General features: G+C 42.8%; 1 protein-coding gene across 1 annotated transcript in view; it reads left to right on the plus strand.

Moving 5' to 3' along the window:
- The window catches only part of scat (VPS54 subunit of GARP complex scat), a 205,222-nt gene that overhangs the window by 68,940 nt on the left and 118,407 nt on the right, over nt 1-17,875 (plus strand). The window contains exons 8-11 of the mRNA XM_068351075.1: nt 4,176-4,318; nt 4,548-4,647; nt 12,547-12,689; nt 13,011-13,137. Of these exons, the coding sequence (XP_068207176.1) occupies nt 4,176-4,318; nt 4,548-4,647; nt 12,547-12,689; nt 13,011-13,137 (513 nt within the window). The remainder of the gene's footprint in view (nt 1-4,175; nt 4,319-4,547; nt 4,648-12,546; nt 12,690-13,010; nt 13,138-17,875) is intronic.

Below are 17,875 nucleotides of genomic sequence, written 5' to 3' on the forward strand. Positions count from 1 at the left end.
AGCGTGATTCTTTACCCTCTGGTTAGTTCTCGAGGTCAAAGAGATTGGCTGGACTTCCTCTTTCAACCCCTAGTACTCTTCCTTCTGACCCTTCTCTGTTGGTCTCTTTGGGAGACAAGACGGATAAGAGTAGTGGCAGATTGACTCTTGCACGGGACTCCCTGGTTAAGGGGAACCGAGACAATTTTTGGTATCCAATCCTCTTCAGTACCAGCTGGGTATGGTGTCAGGACAAGAGGAAGACAGTATGATTCCTTTAAAGAGAGGACAGAGCTCTCCTGAGGTGATGACTTACCTGATTCAGTTTAAAGGTTTAAAGGCCACTCATGAATGGCAGAGGAAAGGGACAGTGACAAGGCCCTAGAGACTGACCATATATCTATATGATCAGCACCCAAGCCCCTCTCCATCCAAGCTAGGACCATGGAGGGCCAGGTAATGGCTGCTGATGACTCAGCAGGTAGACTTATAGGCTCTCTTAAGCCTCCCATCCTTAGCTTATAAGAATGATGAGGTTGTAGGCAGTACAAGGAACTATCAAGTTTGAGAGGGACTCGATCTCCTGTCCAGCAAAACACCAGACAGGGATGTTTCCAATAGGCTCTTTTTATTGAGACTGATCCAAAGGAGGCAGAGTTCGAATCATCCTTTTTGCATGTCCTGGCCTTGATCAGAAAGGCTAACGGGCCATAGGAAGCCCCCATATCTCCGATGAAAGGTAGGAAGGCTGCTATAGATTTGAGTGTTGTGCTCCCCAGGGTTTGAGACAGTGACTTTGGTCCAAGCTAGCCAAGGAGGCATTCAACCAGGTTGATATGCAGGTTTCAGCTCGTAAAGGCTCCCTAAAGGGAGGCACTTCCAAGACCCTACCGTCAGCCTTTTTAAAGTAAATGCATTCTTATGTAATGCAGGACTCATTTGTTTGAACTTCCTCAGGATCAGGGGATTGCTACTCTGGCCCCATTAAGGTAGGTGCCCATGAGATCAGAGGAGTTAGCTTCAAGAAAAATCTTTCAAGGGCCCAAGTTTTAGACCTGGTTTATGGAAGTGGTGGCCACCTTTACTGCTCATTATTTGCGGGAAAGCACTTGCATGTCTGTAGACATGGTTTCACTTGGACCTGTGATTGTTCCTCAGCCGTTGGTGAAGTAACCCTAGCTCTTTTACAGGATGAAAAATATCACTTCTAAGATAGCAGGTACAGTGGTACCTCTACATTCGAATTTAATTCGTTCCACAACCGATTTCGGATGTAGAAAATGTTCGGATGTAGAAATGAATTTTCCCATAAGAATACATGGTAATTCATTTAATTCGTTCCTCAGCCTAAAAACCCATAATAAATCCTTAATAAATGGCTACACATAATTACACATAACAATAACATATCTGCATGATATGAATTTAGCATGTAAAAAAGATAATTATAAAGAAATAATAAATAAAAAATGTGCTTTATTGCCACTTTACCTTAGAGACAGGCCAACGCAGGTGTAGGATTTGCAACGCCAGGAGGAGACAGACGATCGGCGAGAAGGTAGACATGGTGTTAACACCTTCTTTGAATAAATACTCTCTCTCTCTCTCTCTCTCTCTCTCTCTCTCTCTCTCTCTCTCTCTCTCTCTCTCCTCTCTCTCTCTCTCTCTCTCTCTCTCTCTCTTTGTTCTTCTTCACTGTTAGTGTTAGAGACGTCTATTAATTTTTTCTGAGAGAGAGAGAGAGAGAGAGAGAGAGAGAGAGAGAGAGAGAGAGAGAGAGAGAGAGATTAAACAAAAATGAGAGATTGAAAAAAAATGTGTTGTGTACGTATGATTTTTAACAGCATTAACGAGTTGAAAGACAGTTAAATGTAAGTAAAAAAACAATATCAGCGAATCTGAATTCCTTTATTAACTAAAACAAATATTGGTACAAACACACTCGTGTGCGTATGCGCAAACACACACACGCACGAGGAGACGATCGGCGAGGAGGTAGAGATGGTGACTGCGATAACATACCGTAACTTACACTACGGAAATTTTAATCTAACATAGCTTATTTATTTTTTTGTTTTTGTTTTTATATTTCATATTTTTTACATTTTTTTTCTTTTTATTTTTTATTTTCATCACTTTCAGTGACGAGTTACGGTATGTTATCGCAGTCACCATCTCTACCTCCCCGACCGTCTCTCTTACTGCGTAGCAATTCTTGCACCTGTGTGTGTGTTTGTGCATACGCACACGAGTGTGTTTGTATCAAAATTTTGTTTTAGTTAATAAAGGAATTCAGATTAGCTGTTATTACTTTCTTAGTTACATTTAATTGTTTTTCAACTCATTGATGCTGTTAAAAATCATATGTACTGTAAACACATTTTTGTTTAATCTCTCTCTCTCTCTCTCTCTCTCTCTCTCGGAAAAAAAAAATAGACGTATTTAACACTAACAGCGAAGAAGAACGAGAGAGAGAGAGAGAGAGAGAGAGAGAGAGAGAGAGAGAGAGATTTTATTTAAAGAACTTGTTAATGCTATGTTTAGAGAGAAACAGAAAAAGAGAGAAGTCTTATTTAAAAGAGCTTGTTAATGCTATCTTGGTTTTCTTTGCTTCACTTACGCTGGCCCTTCTCACAAATGATCGTTGCCAACAATCTCTTTGTCCTTTATCCCTATCAACAAAAGGCGTATTATCTCTTCCAGGGTATTGCTACGATGTCTTGTAATAATGGTGATCCCCTTCGATGGTTATTTGCTTTAATGGTTGCCTTCAGCTTGATGATCCTCGAGATCATAGGCCTATTCCGGCCATATTGTTTAGCCATACAGTATCACTCACATGCACACTGCTCTCATGTTTTTCTATAATTTCTTGCTTCATTTCTAAAGAAAGAATTGCCTTCTTTCTGTACTGAAACTTAGCTTCTTAGGCACCATGATTATAGGTAAAATCAAAAAGGAAATGTGAGAAAAGGAAGAAAATAAGCAATGTTAATAACAGACCTAACAGAGGACAACCACATGATACACACAAGAACAGAGAACTGAGCACTCGATGCTCAATGGCTTAATGTTTACTTTGTATGTTGGAGCAACACTTTGGATGTCGGGGCAGAAATTTGGTCGAATTTTACTTCGTATGTTGGAAAATTCATATGTTGGGACATTCGTATGTAGAGGTACCACTGTACGTCATTCTAGGTCGAAAGTGAAGGGCCTGTCCCCTTTTCCTCTCTTCTTTCCTAGGGTATAACTGTTTGAATCTTCATCTTAGCTAGCATATTTTCTATTGATGTTGAAGTGTTCTTATGAGGGCGAGGGTGGTTATGTTCAGGCAAAGCCACCAAATTGATTATGTCTTACTTGACAGACGAACTAGTCTAAGAAAATTATATTTCCTTTTTGTAGCTGATTTGGTTGTCTGAGTCATGAACATGATGGTACTTTCGACCCAGGTTCGCGAGGTGTTTAGGATGCTATTCTCTGTACCGTATCAACTCTTAAGATCAGCAATCCTGCAATCTTGGTGAGCCAGTTTGGTAATAGGGACTTCCTCTCATCTAAGGCTGAGCTTCCCATTAAAGGACAAAGGTTTGCACATGTGCTGGAAAAAATTTTAAAGGTAATTTGTATTTTCCTTGACTATACAAACCTGAGTCCTTTAACTCCGCTTCCTGCCATTACCTCTTCTGAAAGTCCCATATCCAATCAAAGTGACATTTCAGTGTACCAGCAAGGGGGCTGGGCTTCCCTGCCACCGGCCAGTAATGACTGGCTACTGCCGACACCTTGCTATCAGTTTTAACTCCTGGGTTCCAGCTACACTTGAATCAATATCCTTTGAAAGGACTCAGCTTTGTATACTGTAGTTATAAAAAATACAAATTAATTTTGAAATTTGTGATATTTTAATGAGTTCAGATCTTGTCTAATGCTTCTCTGGCTGCTCATAAAGACTGCCTTTCCTGATAACTCCCCTTTAAAAGGGTACTCCCAACACTGAACAATTGCTCAAAAATGATTTGTTGAGAAGTATTTATTTATATTTCAATAGTTTATCAATTATCTGAGCTTATGTATTATCCAAACCAGTTGTAAATATAATATAGGAGAAAAAATTGTTCATAGTTTATTTTGTGACTGTTTCATCAATATAGACAAACAAATATAATAATTTATTATTTTCTCCCTTTTAGCTCTTTCATTACCTGGAGACTGTTGAAATGGACATGAGTAGACAGATATCAAGAAAGTCTTCTGCCTTTTTTGATACTATGACTTATCTAAATGCTCAGATGGAGCAACTACAGCTCAACCATGCAGCTGTGTCAACTTTAAGGTGAGCATAATTTATATGCTGATTGTTAGTATTATTTTTACAAAAGTAATTGAAACATTGAATCTTTTCAAACCCTCTTTTAGATATTCTAATCTAAGTCATCATTTTGTAGCAAGACTAATGACTGGAGTTATGTTTAATTCGATTATATTCTTTGTAATAGTTGGTATCATATCAGAGTTTTTCTTAAAAATTCAGTTACATAGATTCAGTGTGTTTATCTTTTTAGGAGAGGAATTACTACTTTACGTCAAGAGGCTGTGATTGAACCTGTAAAGACACTATCCTTACCTAGAAGAAGGGAAAATATTTTATCAGTTTGTAAAAAGGTACTGTACTTATAGCATGTCTTGTTCCTCTTTAGCATTTCAGTGTGTTAACTTAATGAAATATTTTCAACTATATAGGATTTTACAATTTGTTTCAACACAAATACAAACCATCTCCCTTTTATAGAGCATGACATCAACGAAGCTGAGAGACTTTTAACGAGGTAAACATTGTTACCTGTCTGGTGGTAGGTAGGCCCCTCTTGCCCAACAGGAGGAGCAACTGTTACTTTGACTTTGGCCACGGTGCTGTACTGACGTACTTCCCTGTGCCCTTGTCTTTTGGCTGATTAATGCTTTTACTGTACTTTTTCTTTTTCCTTTCCTAGAGTGTTTGCACTGGTTGCTCTTGAAAGTGACTCCATGGGTAGACATGTGGCTCTGTCCTAGTAAGCCTTGCAGAAAGTTTGGCCAGTATATGAATAAGCCTTAAGTAGAGCTCCACCAAGTCTGGTTTTCCCTGTTCCTGCCCTAAGGGAATAACGAAGTTCATCCGCTGACTGATTCCTCTGGGGTCATGAGCATGATCCCAGTTTGACAGTTTTTGTTGTAGCACTGGTTACAAGTGATTGGTCCCGCACAGATTAATCATCACCACCTTAGGCCAGGTAAGGATAGAAAATATACTGCCCTTGAAAGCCACGATCATTCTCAAGAAGAGGGAATAGTGTGACAGAGCTTACTTGATTACTGTTTCCCCAGAATTTAGTGAGACAGACTGTGAGCTCACTATGACAAATATTTCTTACATGCTGGAAGCAGTTAATGGTCCTTCCCGTGACCAAGTATCTACACTGTTCAGGTAGGGTGGAACGTAGTCATCCACATTCCCAGTCCCTTCGGGTGGACATATTGGGGCCCATAAGTTGAGTGGTATCCTTTTCTGTTAGCTATTGGGTAGGTTGGGAGAAAGACACACTATGATGAGGGACATAGAAAACATGTCTTTTCTGCCAGAGCACCTATCAGTAGATTGTGGACTTCCTTGCCTGCCTACCCTCCTTGGGGGAATGGTCCATGCTCGAAGAGAGCTTCGAATAGTCCTGCCTACTCTGGACTTAGTCTTGTAATGGGATGATCCTTGTCCTCAAGGCACTGACACACAAGCCTCTTGCTTATGTAGCAGAAGTGTATCATAAAGGTATTTCCCTTATAACAGTTTCTCTTCTCGGCTTCATCAAGAGAGCAGAAACAATTCAGGCACTCTCTTCATGTCAATATTGAATCCTACCTGTGACAAAAAAAGCTTCTCAGCAAAGTTTGGTTTCCCTCTCGGTGGGATGATGAATGCTCGTAGGGAGCTTTGAACAGTCTTTTGTTCTGTCACTCAATACAAACCCTTGTTATTTATAGGGGTATTACTTTCGGCAAAGCTGGAAGACGAGCCATAAGAATTTTACCGAGGCATAACTACCCAAACCACTTGTTAGCTGGAGGGGTGGGGGTTAGCTGGCTAAAACCGCTCACTCACATAAGTGGACTGAGCACCCACTTTGCTTTTGGCTTGGAAGAGAACAGACACTGCCGCTCTCTTCCTTCATTGCCTTTTTAAACTTAACATTGACTGCATCTGTCCTGGACCTGGGGGCCACATACCTGCGGTACTTTTATGTCTGTCATAGAGATGGACCTACACCACTTTTGTCTGTCATGTAGAGGCCGGTGGTGTGATCAGGATATCTGTCCTGATTGTCGAGAGTGGTCTGCCTCCCAATGGGACAGGTTTGGGTGTAGGTGCAAGAAGTCCAAGAGCGATTCATTGCCTTCGGGATCTTCCTTGAAGTCGAAAAGCCTCGGACTTCCTCATTGTCCCTCTAATCTCTTCTCAAAGCGTCTGCTTAATTTGTTTCCCCGTTGGGGAACGGTCAAGTAGAATCGCAGACCGTTTAACTCCAGGTCAACCTTGGGGATCGAGGGACAGTACTGCTTCCCCTGAAGAATCAGCTCGGCCCCTTCCCTTGGGTGGCGCCTGCTCTTTTTCTGACTTTTTGCAGGTCTGGCAATCACTGGGTTTTACTGGTCCCCCATCAAAGGAGGTATTGTTGGAGCTCCTCCATCTGGGTACCCAAAGGAAGCGGACATCAACTTCTTCGGAGCTGGATTCGTCGCCGAGGAGTGCTGTTCCTGGCGACCCCGGAGTTTCTGCCACTTTATTTGCAGAAGGGGCTTCCCTCCTTTCTGAGCATACTCCTCCGTCAGGGCCAGAGCAAAGTCTGAGGTGTTTTTCTCCTGCTGGTGGTCATCTCTCATCTGCGAGTGAGAACTCCCATAGAGACTCATTGCCAAAGATCTTTGAGAGACCAATATAGATCTCCTTTGACCCCGTCAGAACAGGTTCCCTCTCCGGAGAAACCTTGCCATCGCCAGCGTTTCCCTCGGGAGGTTCGTCATGCTGAAGAGTTCATTGCTCCTCGCCACACTAGATGATCTCCTCCCCCTGCGGTAAGGAGACGTCTCTTCAGTTCTGTTAAGGACCTTTGTTTTGTGCCTTCGGGTTCTCCTCACTCGCCAGCTGCTCGTCACTTGTCTTTGGACGATCGTCACTTGTCACCTCGTGATCATCACCTTGCCTATCAGGACTTCCCTCTCGCTAGATTGCCAGTGTCAATCTCGTTACCGTCAGGCTCATGCTCGTCATTCTCCAGAGCCTCGTGACTATCCCAGAGCTTGTCATTCACCACCTCCTTGGTGTTTCCCAACTCGCCGCATATCAGCACCTCATCGTTCGCCATCGCATTGGTTACCTAGACCAACCTTCTTTGCCTTGTCACCTGCTGGCACGAAAGTGCCAATCACCAGGAAGGGATCGTCACTCACCAAGGTGAGGTGAGTATATGACTCTCTATCCTTCCAGGTCTGTTCCAGACCATCGCCCCCTGCATGAGTGTTGTGGGGACGACACCCATTGCCCTCCACCAATCTACGAACATCGTCAACGGTTACCACTCTCCCAAGAGAAGTCTACATCGGCCAGGTATGGTAACCAGGTATCAGTGACCAAGGAACCCCTGCATTGTGGAGGACCAGCTCCATTCCCCCTCAATAGGGAACCCTTGAAGTTCCAACGGCCTTGCACTTTAAGGTATCAACGCCTGTCAAAGGCTCCAGCTGTCAGGCTAGTGCCAGACCTACCAGGTAGGAGATCTAACATCCCTCCTTTTCAGGTTCCCAGACCTAAGGCTCTGACCCTTTCCTAGGATCCTCCTGCCAGCTTGTCATGCGGGAAGGTGCACTCTATGGCCAGCGCACCTAGGATTCCCCTGGAAACATCAGCAAACCTCCCCAGATCTCTCCCCCCGCCATCTAACCCCAGATGGCGGTCCAAAGGGTTAGGACTCTCTAGGCCCTCTTCGGAGGTTCCCTTATCCCTCCTATAGGGGGCTGGCTGGTTATTGCCATTTCTTAAGGACAGGACTTTGATATTCATACCACTTAATAAGGGGACTTAGGACATCTCCAAACTTGCTAGGATTTTTTCCTCTGACCTTTGTTTTGTGACGCCAGGGTGATTTATCTTGAAAATGAGTGCTTTTCAAATTCTATCTCCTCCCTTGATAATTGATATTAAGACCTGGGATTACTACCGTATATAGACCTGATGTAGACCTCCAATTTTTCTAAAAGTAATTTTTTTGCTAGATATAAATTTTTCATTATGGTGAAAAATAAACCCTAAAAATTAGGGAAAAAATTAAGAAAACTATGAAAAAATGAGAAAAAAGGTCTACATTTGATTATTTTATAATGTCTTTCTAAGTTATATACCAAATTTCAGTGCTATATCTTTAAAACTAAGGGAGAAGATAGAATTTGAAGGTCAATAAGTATAGTTTTGAGATACGGGCGCTCAGTTTTTCTTGGTATTTTTACAAAGACACTATTAATAAATCAGGATTATTATGAATTTTATGTTCCTTTTTGGATATAAATAAACCAAAACAAAGTTATTTAACATAATTTAATCACAAATGAAGATCCCTTTGCTCAATATCTTGCTTCTTTAGGCGAGACTGTCTCTCCTTCATCATCTCTCTCCTTCACAAACTCCGCTAATATCGCCCATATTACCCAGTTCTGAACTCTTATCAAAGCAAATTTTCTTTTTATGTTAGTGAGATGTTAAAATTATCTTTCCTGTTTGGTATAATGAAATTCTTGCCAAAACCAAAGAAAAACAGACGTTAAAGCGAGTGAATGTCAGCGGTCAAACTCAAAAAGTGTACTGACTCTGAGGTTTGTGCTATCACTGAAGGTCGAAGGGTGCAATTTCTGTGTAATACTTCATCTTGTGCCTCATGGAATCTATACAGATGCCATTGGTCATAATTTGTTTTATATTAATATGCAATAAGTGTTAAAATTTATGATAAAAGAAGAAATACTGCATTTTCTTGCAGGAGTCAATGTTTTTGGTTTATTGGGTTACTTTTCCTAATTAGCCTGTACCTGTGAAAGTAAGAGGAATTTTGACAAAATATTTCGTATATAGATTCTCCATTGGCATTTGAAGCTCAGTGAATTTTTTCAGGATTTTGTGTTTTTCGTCGTATACCCTCATATATTGGCATCCCGGCCGGGCTCCTTTAGAGGAAACAGGGAGCAGCAGATCCAGGTAGGTCTGAGAATCTTCCACAGGTACATGTGACACCGGTATGACCATTTGGTAAGTGGAATAGGATCAGGCCGACTCTCCCTCTGGAGGATAAGTAGGTCTTCATGACGGATACTTTCCACCTCTCTCCCATTGAGGTGGTCCACCCAGAGCTCCGTCCATCCCTAAGAAGACTGCTTAGTCAGATGTGATTCCTCCTTCAAGAGAGGAACAACGTCCTTCCAGGAAAGAGGTGGGCTCTAAGCCTTCTCTTTGGAAGGAACACCTCCCTCCTTGTAAGGAGCTGAAGGACTCGAAAACCATCCCATAGTCCTCGGCAAAAGCTTCCGAACCTCGGCAAGAGAGGTCAAGAGGAGCTTCCCTTCCCTTACCCAGGACATTGGTAAGAGCCATCTCTTCAGCCGCCTATCCTGACGACTCCGACCCACTCCGTGCTCTTAAGGGTTAGAGTTCGGAGGTGGCTGACAACTTCAATCTTGAGGACGATCATCTGTATGGAGCTGCTAGCCCAAAATTATGGAAGCAGAGCAGAATGAGTCAGAGCATGTCTTTTGGTAGGTCTCGGTCTGCATTAGGGCCATTAACAGCTTTTCTAATCCATCAGCAGTCCCTCAAAATGGCAAAGACACAGTCCTAGACCATGTCTATGGCACCTGGAGACCTCTTAGGGCCAGTACAGCTTTCCCCTTGCCCAAGGGGTTGAAGAGTGCACGGAGGAAGGCACTTGCTCAGATCACTGGCTCTCCCAGCTCTTTCCATTCAGGATTCTCCTCGGAACTCCTCCTGCCACATTTTGTGCAGCAGAGGAGGTATTACGAGATTTTATAATGAACCTTTTACAGCCCTGCCTCTGGACCATTGTGTAGAGGCATTGACAAGAGGAGTCCCCTTTAAGAGACTGACTGGACTCCCCATTTCATTCTCGGCTTTGGAGATCATCAACCAAGAGAAAGTCACGAAGTATGCCATGAAGGATATTTCGTGGCTGGACCTTTGGTTGGGGTAAGTGGGTCACCTAAGTAGGACTGAGGACTGCTCCTGTGACTTCACCAGGAAGTCAATGGAGACCTTTCTATTGCCTGGTGCTAGGACAATTGAGTTCCTTTCCCACTAGGTGGTTAACGTGTGGTCCAATACCATCCTTAGTCTTTGGAACTAAATAATTGAGAGTTTTCATCAGCAGGTCCCACAAGTGGGTGACAGAGAGATGGAGAAAGTCTAACCAAGAGTTTCCTATCCATAGGGCCTTCACATTGAGGCCCTATTGTGCTCCGCCACAGAAGCAGCCTCAGTTGAAACGGCTGACAAGTAGGGCTATGACGACCACATATGCTTTGTCACAAAGGGTGTCTAAGAGACTTTCCCGACCAAGAGCGTAAAGGGTCCAAGTTCTTCCATGGAGGTAAGGGAATCGATGCCGCACCCTCTAGGATGGGCAGTCCTTCCACCTGCCCACTTGTGGGGTGGATGGCCGCAAAGCTGCTGGTTGGGGTGGCTGCAGCTCGGGGCCGAGCCTTGGACGGTCTCGGTGATCCATTCAAGGTATTGCGTCGCGTTCATACAATCTCTCCCTCCAATGACTTGGGATAAAGTCCCATCAAGCTCTTTACGTGAAGGGATCCGCGAAGGAGCTGTCCCTTCAGACTGAAGTCCAGACCATGTTGGAGAAGGGTGCTCTCCAAGAGGTCCTCGACAGATTACCAGGTTTCCTCAGTTCACTCTTTCTTGTGAAAAAGGTGTCTGGAGGCTGGAGACTAGGCATCGATCTCTGGGGCTGAACAAGTTTGTCAGACAAACTTCATTCAAGATGGAGAGAGCAGACACGGTCAGACAAGTGGTAAGACCACAGGACTTCATGTGTACACTGGATATCAAGGACGTATACTTCTAGATCTCAGTCCATCCCTTTTCAAGGAAGTATATAATGATCATACTCGACAACAAGCAATACTGGTTCAAGGTGCTGTGCTTTTGTTTTTCCATGGCACCCCAGGTCTTCCATTTGTCCTAGTCTTATCTTGGGCGCACAGAATCGGCATCCATATCCTCGGGTATCTGGACAATGCTAATTCTAGCAGACTCTTTGGCTACCCTTCTTCAGCACCGAGATTGACTTCTAGTGCTTTGACAAGATCTGGGGATCATGGTAAACCTCGAGAAGTCATCCCTGCTCCCCTCTCTAAAACTGGTACACTTAGGTATGATCATAGATACCGATCAGCAGAAAGTCTTCCCATCAGATAACAGAGTACAGAGACTGAGGAAGGTAGTAGGACCCTTCCTCTAGCGAGAAGAATTTCCAGGCCAGCCTTTGTTGTGTCTCGTAGGTTACCTATCATCTCTGGCCCATCTAGTTCCCAATTGCCATATCAGGATCCGATCACTCCAATGGCGGTTCAAGTCAAATTAGAATCAAGCAAGCGATTGATAGGGTTAGAGGAACAGACGGACCTCAGGTGGTGGGTGGCAGACGAGAACCTATGCAAAGGAGTCAACCTTCTCTCCCCCCCCCCAGAATTTATGCACTAAAGAGGGGGGGGACACTTGCTGCACCATACCACCTCTGGCCTTTGGTACGAATCAGAAAGGTATCGGTATATAAATCTCTTGGAGATGAGGGCAGCCTTCCTATCCCTCCAACATTTCCAGCAGTTTGTGGCGGGTTACTTCGTGGTGTTTATAAGTGACAAGACGTTAGTTGGCTTACATAAACAAACAAAGCAGTCTCTTTTTGCACACCCTGTGCCATCTAGCAGTAGAGATACTCGGATGGACAGAAGACAACTATGTGTCCGTGTCGGCCCAATTCATTCCATGCAAGAGGAATGTGTTCACAGACAATCTGAGCAGAGTGACTCAGATAGTGGGCTCCGAGCCGAGTGGTCCTTGAATCATCTAGTAAGCCAGCAAAAGTCATGACTTTGTGGGGTTCCCCGACTTATTTGCAACATACCCTGAACTTCAGGCTCCCGCTCTACTACCTTTCCGTCCTGGGTCCCCAGGCTCTCTGGCAAGATGCATTCCAACAACAACTGTACATATGATAATTTTCATATTTAGTATATACTGTACATTGAAGTCTATCCTTTTTTAATAGACTGCTAGTTATTTAGAAAATATGTTGAATGAAGTTCTAATCTTTTTAAATTATCAGTTATTTAACCAGTATCCTTCATTCAGGGTTTTATTCATGATAATAAACAATGTTTCTCTATTGTAAAATGCTGATTACTTTGATTATTAAAACAACAGTAGTACAGTATTATAATGCATTTTTTTTTTTACAGTTAGAGGTGATGAGTGCAGTGAGAGAGGTACAGTCCACTATACAAGTCATGTTAGCACGGCAAGAATTCACAGCAGCTCTAGACCTTATTTCCACAACGCAAGATCTTCTTCATACAGAACTCAATACGATACGAAGTTTAAAGTAAGTGGTTTCATTTAAAGTAAAGTACTGTAATTGTTAAAACCTCAGAAAATGTAGTTTTCCTTGTTCTCCCCATATACACTGGAGCAGTAGATGTCGTTTCAGCTTCACATTTTTGGAAAATATAGAATGAAAGTACAAAAAAAATAGAGTGAGGGAGGGAGGTTGATTTTTTCTTGTTATATACTAAGGTTTGTCAATTCTTAGTAATTTAGAGGGGATTGTCAAATCCAATTAGTATTTTAGAGGGAAAGATCCCCCTCTTTTTATATTCTCAGATGTTTTGTCAAATGCTGTTAGTAATTCTAATTTTTTTTTCAGGCACCTAAGTTCAGAGCTCAGTGAACATGAGAAATTAATTGACAAGATGGTTTCAGCAGATTTCATAAAGTACATCACGGAAGATCTCAACAGACCACTTGAAGATACTAGACCCTTGCTTGAAGAAGTATGTGTTAATTTTGATAGGGTAGCTAGATATACATTTTTGCTTTAGGTTGTTATTTTATAGTATGTATTATTCAGCAATCATCATCATCATCATTAACATTTTTACCTCAGATCTTCCCTTGTTGGGGTTAGTTGTGGAGTTTTCTACATTCATGTACTCTCCACTTTCTTCCTGCACTTCCATCAGGTTTAGTTCTTCCCATTATCACCTTTTTTTCTACAAGATCATGATCATTCTTCTAGGGATGTATCCTACCACTTACTTATTTACTGTTTTTGTGATTAAATTTTCCTCACCCTTCTCGAAGCTTGTCCAACCAATTCCTCTTTTGTAATATGATTGTCTTGTACTTCAGCCATAGATTTTAACATTTTGAGTTAACACTTTATCAAAATATTTTGATTTTCTTTGTTTATCAGAATCCTATAATTTTTTTGTCAGTGCAAAAATGTTGACTGCATAGAGTAGTAGTACAAGCCTTTTGTTCCTACGCAACTTAAAACTATCATTGTTTAGCTTGAGACTGCTGTTAGAATCATTTAACAAGTGGTAAATGATCGTTGGAGGGTGTAGATGAGAGAGCCCCCACCAACCTCACTATTCTGAATAGCTCAGTTTTGTTTTGGCTGCTGATCAAACTTTTCATTTTGTTTTTGCTGGAAATTAATGCTATTAGTTGTTGGAGTCTGCAGAATGGGAGTGAATAAGCAAGAGATTTCTACTTGGCTTGGGAAGAGTGGACATTGCAATCAGTTGTAGATCTATACTGTTACTGTGCTTCATGTTGGGGGCATAGTTGTTCACATTCATTCTAATGTGCAGAGTGCAGATTGTGGCTGCCTGTGCAGTGGCATGAGTACGCCTTGATAGGAAAGGTAAGGAAAGAGAGAGCTAAGCCTTTGGCGGTGTCTATCATGGCAATGGTCAAGAAGACATTGAAGAAGTCTTTTGCTGCATTAGTGTCCTCAGTGGGTGCGTGTGCTGCTGCCGCCCCTGGTGCAGTCCCCCAAGAGTATGCATTAGGGGTAAGTATCCCTCAGATCTGCTGACAATATGTTTGACCTTCACAAGTCTTGAGCTACCTTACATCTTTCAGGTAGGCCCTCCATGACTTATTTAGGAGAGCTGATAGCTTTAATGTCTCCTTTTTCATATTCTACAGTCAACCCTAGATTTTTAGTAGGGTTAGTTAAGAGAGACCACCGCAGAACTAAGAAAAACCACAAAATAGTGGTGCTTTAGTGTCAGTTGACTCACTGTCACCCTCAGCAGCTAACTGCTGCTTAAGAGTGGTCGGCCTACACCCTAAATAACTCTACTACATTTTTTTCACTCACTGTACTATACCAGATCATCCTTGTGGAGTGGTCAGCATTCTCAGGTGTGCCAAGACCTGTGGAAAGTGCATGGGAAACTGACACTAGACAGGTTTGCAACCTTTCTGAATAACAAAATTTACCCCCTTACTCAATGATTTGACAGGTACTAAGTTCCGAAGCTTGTCCAATGCCAGGATGGCCTCAGAAGGATTGGTTCACAGACCTATGGCTAGATCTAGTGAGCTGTTTGATCATCTTGCCAAAAAGACCAGATATTCTCAAATACTCGCACTGCCACCTGTAGTGTATAACCCCCTCGTACTTTATCAGCAGACTCCACTGTGCAGCATAGATTTTGAAAATTGTGATTTTTTTACTAAACTAACAAACCTTCCTTTATTTATATATGGATGTATCTTTCGGCAAAGCTGGAAAGCGCCCACACCCAATGAGACTTTTTGGTGTAAGGTGGCAACCCTACCCAGAGCCTTGGTAAGGAATGGCTAGTGGTACCAGCCACCTGTATATATACTCACAGAGGTGTGAACTAGTCACTTTTTCTCTTTGGCTTCTAGAGAGCGGTTGTCTCCTCTTTCTCTACTCCTCTAGGTTGCCATAGACATTGACGAACATTGTTGTTCATGTTCATTTTATGCTAAGTTTACTTTCGGTGTAGTTGTGGTTCTTCATTAACGCTCCTATGCGATCATGCCCTGGTTATGAGGGTCGCCCTTGCGGGCTTCATGTCGTCGGTGGAGTTGTAACGAGTGTAGGGAATGGTCTGCCACCCAGTGGAAGAAGTTTGGGCAATGCAGGAAGAAGGCTAAGTGCAATCGCTCTCTCAGTGTCTAACTTGGAGGCAGAGCGATTGCGAGTTCCTCTTGTTCTATGCGCTCTCCTCTTGTTCTATGCGCTCTCCTACACCTCTATCTGAAGCTCTTCCTCGACCATCTTCCTCCTGGGAATGACCGAGTAGAAGCGTAGTCCCTTTAACTCCTGGGCGATCTCATGGACTTGGGGGTGTTATTGCTTCCTCTAGAGAAACAACTTCTCCTTTTGCTGCTAAGATGCCCTTCTCTATTTCAGATGTTTTGCTGGCTTAGCTGTCCTTGGGAATTTATTCTTCCCCTTTGAAGGAAACGCTTCAGCATCTCCTTAAACGTGGGGCTGAGAGGGATTCTTAGCTTGTTGCCAACTTTGCCCTGGGCATTTGCAACGTTCTATCGCCCTCCGGATTGCCTCCTGCTGACGACAAGCCTTCTCGCCATCCTGTGGCATCGTCTTCTGATTTATAGACCATTGACTCTCCCCTTACGAATGTTTCCAGCCCGTAGGCTAACCAGCTTCCTCTAGCTGTTGTAGACGGTTTCCAGGTGGACAGAGCTTCATATGATCATCGATCACAGGGATGAGACTCATCACCTCGTCTTCCTGGTCAGTCAGGATGTCTTTCGCGACAATCCAATTATGAGATCAGAAGTTCTTCTGATCAGTGATCACAGGGATGAGACTCATCAACTCGTCTTCTTGGTCGGTCAGCGTTGGAATGTCGTTTGCGACAATCCAGAGATGAAATGAGAGATTGATAGTTATCATGATCTTGGCGCTCTTCTTTATGAAGGCATTCTAACTCTAGAGCTTCATGCTCATGAGACCAGAGATTATTACGGTCTCAGTGTTCTTCTTTCCGAAGGCATTTAAATAAGGGTTTAAGATCACAAGCTATATGCTCAAGGTTAGAGATTTAAGCTCATGTTCCCGAGATTTACTCTCGTGATATCGAGATAAACGATTTCGGTCACGATCTGGACGTTCACGTTCATGATGTAGATATACACACTAGGACGGCATTCACGAATGTCTGATATTCAAGTTCCCAAGCAAAACGTTCACGTCTCACGTTTGCAAGGGTGGTGTTCACGATTGCCCGATTCACATTCATGAACGAGACGCTCACGATCATGAATGGAACACACATGTTTGCAAGCAGGGCATTCCCAGTGCTCTTCTCACGTTCATGAGGGCACCTTCAACGTTCACGAGGAAGCCACTCTAAACATTCCTGACGCTCACGTTCATGAGTTACAATTAGAACTCCGTTCTAATAAGTTGTAATGGCTATCTGTATCCCTTATGAGAAACCAGGTTATACACTACGTACTTATCTAAAACCAGGTTATACATTACTCGTCTATCTTCCCATAGCCAGACATACTACATATGCGATCTACCGTCATAGACACTTTCTTCCTTTCTTTCCGATCTAAGGTCTTAGTTTTTTAGAAATTCTAGAACTTGAAACTTCTCGTAAGCGAATCCGTTTTCTAGAAAGAACATTCAATACAGTACTTATGCCAGGTTTTATTTACTGATTGGAGACAAAAAAATAGAAACTTTTTCGTCTCATAAGAAGGATGAAATCTCGGTTACGAATGTTTTCACCATTTCTCCAACCGAATTTTAGATACGACTATAATTCGGACTACGCCCGTATGTATGTCCTCCCCCGGTTTGTATTACTGGTCCATGGATAGACTTTTGCCTATATTACCCGTGCAACAATAGATCGAAGATTCATCTCAATCTTATCTTTGGGAAGTTGTTGGTTGCGTTCGGTAGTTACCGACAAGTCTCTTGTCCGAAAGCGATCTCTAAGGAGATTCGCTATAACAACACAAGCAGTACTGACTACATAGTTTACCGATTTGTATCACTCTTACTCAGCCAGCCTCCACTAGGTTAGTTGCAGTTAGAAGAAGGACAAGGCCTGCCCCCCTTCATAGCAGAAGTGTGCAGTCAGTTGCACGTCTTGACATTAACTCGAGATGTTCTCTTACTACGCAATCTCTCGACCTCTCAGGAAGAACCGAGGAGCATTAACTTTCATTTGAGAGCCAGGGCCACTTATAGGGTTATGGTGGCTGATGTGGGTATGTCCCTGACCGGTGAACAAACTGGGGTTCGAGTCCTGCTCAAACTCATTAGTTCCTGAGGTTGCTGCAATCTCACATCCTTGTGAGCTAAGGATGGGGGTTTAGGGAAGCCTATAGATCTGTCTGCTGAGTCATCAGCAGCCATTGCCTGGCCCTCCTTAGTCCTAGCTTGGGTGGAGAGGGGCTTTGGTGCTGATCATATGTAGGAGGTACGTTCAATTAGTAATGAGAAAATGTCAGGAGAGACATTAAATATGATTTGATCGAAATACTACTTCATGGTGAAGTACATATACATATAATCTATAAAATTACTAACTGGCAACTTCCTATGTTTGCAGGTCTGAGAGCAGCTTTGAATGTGGTGAAACCAGTCTTATTTGGTTTGCCGATTTGTGAACATTTGTCAAGATGCAGTGAATCTTGGAGCAACGTTATGCCATCAAGTTTTGTGTTAAGCTTAAGAAAACCAAACAAGAAGCT

The sequence above is a fragment of the Palaemon carinicauda genome, chromosome 27 (genome assembly GCF_036898095.1).
Source record: "Palaemon carinicauda isolate YSFRI2023 chromosome 27, ASM3689809v2, whole genome shotgun sequence".
In the NCBI taxonomy this organism is placed as follows: domain Eukaryota; kingdom Metazoa; phylum Arthropoda; class Malacostraca; order Decapoda; family Palaemonidae; genus Palaemon; species Palaemon carinicauda.